The sequence below is a fragment of the Aythya marila genome, assembly GCF_965140915.1.
Source record: "Aythya marila genome assembly, chromosome: 3".
In the NCBI taxonomy this organism is placed as follows: domain Eukaryota; kingdom Metazoa; phylum Chordata; class Aves; order Anseriformes; family Anatidae; genus Aythya; species Aythya marila.
In genome coordinates this window covers 91,908,783-91,914,018 of record NC_139044.1, presented here as the reverse complement: position 1 = coordinate 91,914,018, position 5,236 = coordinate 91,908,783, and the positions used below count along the sequence as shown (strand labels likewise).

At 35.6% G+C, this 5,236-nt stretch overlaps 1 protein-coding gene across 2 annotated transcripts in view; it reads right to left on the bottom strand.

Moving 5' to 3' along the window:
• Positions 1-2,823: 2,823 nt before the first annotated feature.
• LGSN (lengsin, lens protein with glutamine synthetase domain) overlaps positions 2,824-5,236 on the bottom strand; it is a gene marked incomplete at both ends in the record, with an annotated part of 21,246 nt that continues 18,833 nt past the window's right edge. For both annotated transcript variants that reach the window (XM_082756511.1, XM_082756510.1), the window contains one exon: positions 2,824-4,023. In XM_082756511.1, the coding sequence (XP_082612637.1) occupies positions 2,824-4,023 (1,200 nt within the window). The remainder of the gene's footprint in view (positions 4,024-5,236) is intronic.

Below are 5,236 nucleotides of genomic sequence, written 5' to 3'. Positions count from 1 at the left end.
CCAGTCAATAGTAAGCAGTAAGGTTACTATTGCAGTAAGAAGTAGTTATCTTTTTCTTGTTGCCTTTCTCAAGCATAAGCATGAAAATTTGCTCAAAGATGAAGACTACTTTAAGAATGTATGACTGCTTATTTTGAAAGAAATATTTTTGATGTTTTCCGCAGAGTTGGAATTATCTTATTTTTAATATATAGAATATATTTAGGAACCAGTGTTGAACAAAATATTGAACAGAATTTAAGATACAATAACTTCAACCTGCATTTGTGAACCTTTTATTTCAAACAGAATTCAACTGACTATTTCAAACATAGTTATGACAGGTTGGTTATCCAAGTCACAAAAGAAAGGAAAGAGCAACATCTCTGTTTTATAAGGTATTTCACTGGGTCTCTCTGGGAAGGGTGAGCTAACATGTTTTATTTAACCTGGTTTATTTTATGAAATAATTTGTGAAAAATAGATATAGATCTGAAATTGGATTTTAGAAACTCTAGTGTGTGAATGCATTTCTATTTCAAGATCGACTTCTAGATAAACTTTAAACTTGTTAAGATAATTATGCCTGAAGAAGCTTAATGCATGTTCCATGGCCATTTCTTGTACAGCTTTGCTTAGCCAGTGTATTTACCATCACATAAAAATTTCATCAGATTAATACATATCCTATATGCAGTGACAGGCTTTAAAACATCCTTGCCAGATGAAGAACAAGGAATAGCTATTAGCCTGTGCTACTGTTGGGACTGAACAAGGAGTAAGGTAAGAAAGTTGTCTGAGCAAGGAAAATATTTTTGTTGGTATTTTCTGCCAAGAGCTTGTGAAAACAAGAGTAAGAAATTACCAGAAATAGAATACAGTTCTTGGTAAAGATAGGTTCACAAAGCCCCTGAAGAACTTTTAGGGCAACAAAACAAATATTTTTGTTTCAGAATGGGAAGCTCAGTTTAAAATTCAAGGCTAGACTTGGGTAAAGCAAATCAGCCTGGAGCAGATAAAAATAGTTCCATAATATGGAACACCCAAAAAATAAGCATCAGGTGAGTAAGGGAGAGAAGCAAATCCACACACCAACCACAAACTGAGACAATGGAACACATTTATTATGTTTCCTCAGATCTGTTCATATCCTCTTGTTATGTGAGTATGAAGTGATTTCTTCTTTGGAATCCTACATCAAGTTTTAGCATATCAGGTGCCTCATTTGTCTCATGTCCCTGAAGATTATACTTTAACCTTTAAGTAGACACGAGTGTAAAGATCTGAGAAAGGTTGTACTAAATTAGTGAAGATAACTCCTATTTGAGACTATGAAAACTGAACTGCATGGCCTCGTTACTGCAGTTGATAGAAGGCCATGTTCAGAGACTGTGTCAGTGAGACAGGAACCATACTTAAGGCCAAAGTAAGTCCAAGAGTGTATGAGTCCACCTTAGCCAGCAGTCTAGTAATGGGATAGGCAATGTGCCCTGAGAAAATGGTACATACCATGACTGAGACTACAAAAATAAACGAGATCAGAAACAGTATTGCTTTCAAAGTCTTCTAAAATTATTTCAACATTATTACAGTTGCAGTTCAACTATTAGTGCAAGTATACTATCTAAGTTTCTATAACATAGAAAATTTCCAGTACAACACTCTGGAGGGGAAAAGTGACAGGTCTATCAATAGGCAAGCAACACATTTCTATTTGCACTTTCTAGTTCAAGGGGTTGACAGAGGCAGTGACTGAACCTTGTTTCCACTCCACTAGTGACCCAAAACTTTCACTCAGGAATTCCTACACATCAATTAAAATATTGCAACAAGATAAAGAGCATCATAAACCATTCTTAATGTGGAGCTGGAATACAAAATGATGGTTGGTTTTAATAATAAAGGATGGAAGCAAACCTAAAGAATGAGAGCAAACCTAAAATCTGCCTCCTGCCATTCCAAAAAAAAAAAAAATATATATATATATATATACACTTAACTTTACACTAGCTACTCTTTCTTATTTTAGGATGGGTTTTCTCCTCTGTATTAATGTTTGTTTTCTAATCTCTGAGTTCATATTTTCACTCACTCTTTCTGATTTTAGTCTGACTCCTTTTCACAGTAATTTTCTTCATCTTTGATAATATCAGGTTGCCCTAAAAAGCCCATTTTAAGCTCTTTATTCTCTGACTTCTTTGTCTTTTTTCTCCTCATTTCTCATTCAACTCTGAATTAACCCATTAACCATCAAAACTGTCATATTACCAACTCTTTTTACTTCATAGTGGTTTGATTCTCCTAGCTTTCCATCAATAATTCCTTCTTCAAGCCACTATTTAATTTCTTGTAATATCTTTATCCAATATATTTTTTTGCAAATTTCACTCAACAGTAATCCTGTTGTATAGATTATTTCATGCCCACTTCTCCCTCCTTTCTTTTCTTTACTACTAAGATACTGATTCCTGTCTCTCAGGTTCTCTAGCCTGAGAGAGTCTTTTGCCTCTCTTTCTACAATGTTCATCATTCTAGATGAAGTTTTGAATTGAAGTCAAATTCTTCTGGTTTATCAACCTTTCTCCTACTGAATAAGCTGGGAGAAATCCCAAAAACAAATGGAACAAAAATTCCTTCGCCTTCAATTTTCCTGCCTGCCACCTTTCACCCCATTACTCCTGCTTTTCTCCACATTATACTTGTCTGTTCACTTAAATTAACTTTTAAAATAATGTTTAAAAAATAATAATAAAATAAAAATAATTTAAAATATGTTTATTAATTTCAAGATTCTTGTCTACAGTATATGCATTTACACAGCATTACTACAGAAGAATGCTCCTTCTAAATAAAATACCCCAAGCATTTATTCCTTTCAATATCCATTTCTTCAGTTTCTAACTCATAATGTTTCATGGCAACAAAATATCTGATAAAAGTTTCACCTAATGCTTCCTGAATGCACGAATCTTTCTCAAGTGCAACAAGAGCATCTTCTAACTTCAGAGGGATGGATGAAGGTTTCAGATCAGAAACAAGGTTTTCTTCTTGGGACATATCATCATACCTAAGTCCTCTTTTTATTCCATCTAGACCTGCAGCAACTGTAGCAGCGAGCACAAGGTAGGGGTTTGCTGTAGCAGAACTTAATTTATTATCTATATGAGTACCTTTTCCAACATGACATTTGACGTTAAAGGCACAGCTGTTATCATTATATGCCCATTTTGCATTTACAGTCTCTTTTGATTCTTTACTGTATTTGGAATAAGGCTTACGGCAGCTGGTGGTAGGAGCCATCAAACAGCTAATAGCTGCTGAGTGTGCCAAGAGACCGGATAACCAATTTTTTCCAATATCTGTGAGCTCCTCAACTCCATAACCAGCAGAAAACAAATTCTTTTGGCCATTCACATCCCACAGACTGTGTGAAAGAGCCCCTGAATTGTAGAATCCTGATTCTGAGAAAAAGCTAGCTACATAGTTGTACTTCTTAGCCACCTCTTTAATGCCTGTTCTAAATGTGAAGGCACTGTCAGCAGCATCTATTCCAAATGCTGGATGAAAAGTGATCTCCATTTGTCCAGGCCCACTGGAAGAAGAAAAGCTTTCAATATTGGCTCCAGTATAATACATTCCTTCAATGAGCTCCTGAATGAATGTCTGGTCATGGTTATTTAGTATCGTTGCTGCAGGAAAGGATATTGTCTTTGAATTTACAACCTCAGTAATGCCATAAATACAAAATTCATAAGTGAAAGCAGAGTGTAGAGAAAAGCCATTGTCCTGAAGCTGGCTCAGCTGCTTCTTGGCGATGTGCCTAGGTGAGGTCATTAGGGGGTTGCCCAGTACAGTGAAAGAATCACATATCACTCTAGCAGTCTGCTCAGTCCAGGGTAGAATTCGAAACGTTGATAAATCAGGATTGAGGATTATGTCACAATTAAAATTTGTTGCATTTATGTAATCTATTTCATTATCCTTAGGATTCAGGGTCAGTTCAAGATAACTTCTGGGCATGGCAACACCATGAATTGCTTTTTCCTAAAACACAGAGCAGAATGACAGATTACCAGATGAGAAAAGAACCGAACAGTATTTCTATGTATGTTAAATTTACGAAACACAGACTCTTAGCAGGAATAAAAAAACACCTAAGACACAGTTCTCACTGAGGTGGTGGATAACATCCAATTACGGTGTCAATGAGAAACCCAATGAAAACCCTGGCATCAGATATCCTGATGATTGCTTTTTAAATTCCCATGCACAACTGGAAAGAAAAAAATTTTGTTCAGCACCTAATCTTCCATGGTCATTGTACAATTATGGAATCATCAGTTATATGGAAACTTTACAAGTCAAGCTTTAATTTATAACCACTTTTTTAGGCTTTCACATTCTCAGAGCATTTACTTTACATAGATCCAAGTGACCACACAAGACTCATGTCAAAACAAATTCAGTCTGTCACTTCCCTTTAAATGTCATAACATGTACCTCACTATTTTTCAGATGCAAAGTTAAGCCAAAAATTTATGGATCTGTCAAATAAGGAGGGGAGGGGAGGGGAAGGGCGGGGAGGGGAGGCGAGGAGAGGCAAGGAGAGGCAAGGTTATGCCAACATCTACTTAGTGAAACTTGGTTCATGTTTAAGTCTTACATTTATTCATCTAAGAGAAAGGGTTACCATCTGAATCATCAGAAGACACAAAATGAACCTAAAAAGGGGGAAACATTTTAGCTCTGTCTCTGGCTGATAAAACAAAATTTTGCTTATCCAGATGGAATATTTTTTAAACACTTCAAACTGCACACAACGGCTCCTCTTAAATTTAATAAATAAATATCTGCCTTTTCTAAAACAGGTGGAAATCTAGTGGTAACAATTCTCACTAACTAGCATCCATAACCAAAACTGCCCACTTTGGTGAATACTGCTGCAAAGTTTCTAAGCTGTCCATTCAACATTGAAGAAGTACTGAAGGTAAAAGCCCTATATTACACCCAACTCTCTGTCCACCAAAACCTCCACCAAAAATTAATTAAATAAATAAATAAATAAATTGATCACTCTCTTCTGTGCATATACATACAGATATAGCACAAATATTTGTACTGATATGAGTGAAAGTATAATATAGCTATGCACATGAAGTATCATAGAAGCAATATACTGAAAAGGCTGACTAGTCAGGGATACAATTGCTTCTTAATTTGGTTCTTATTTCCTGAATCATCAATATGGCAAGTATTG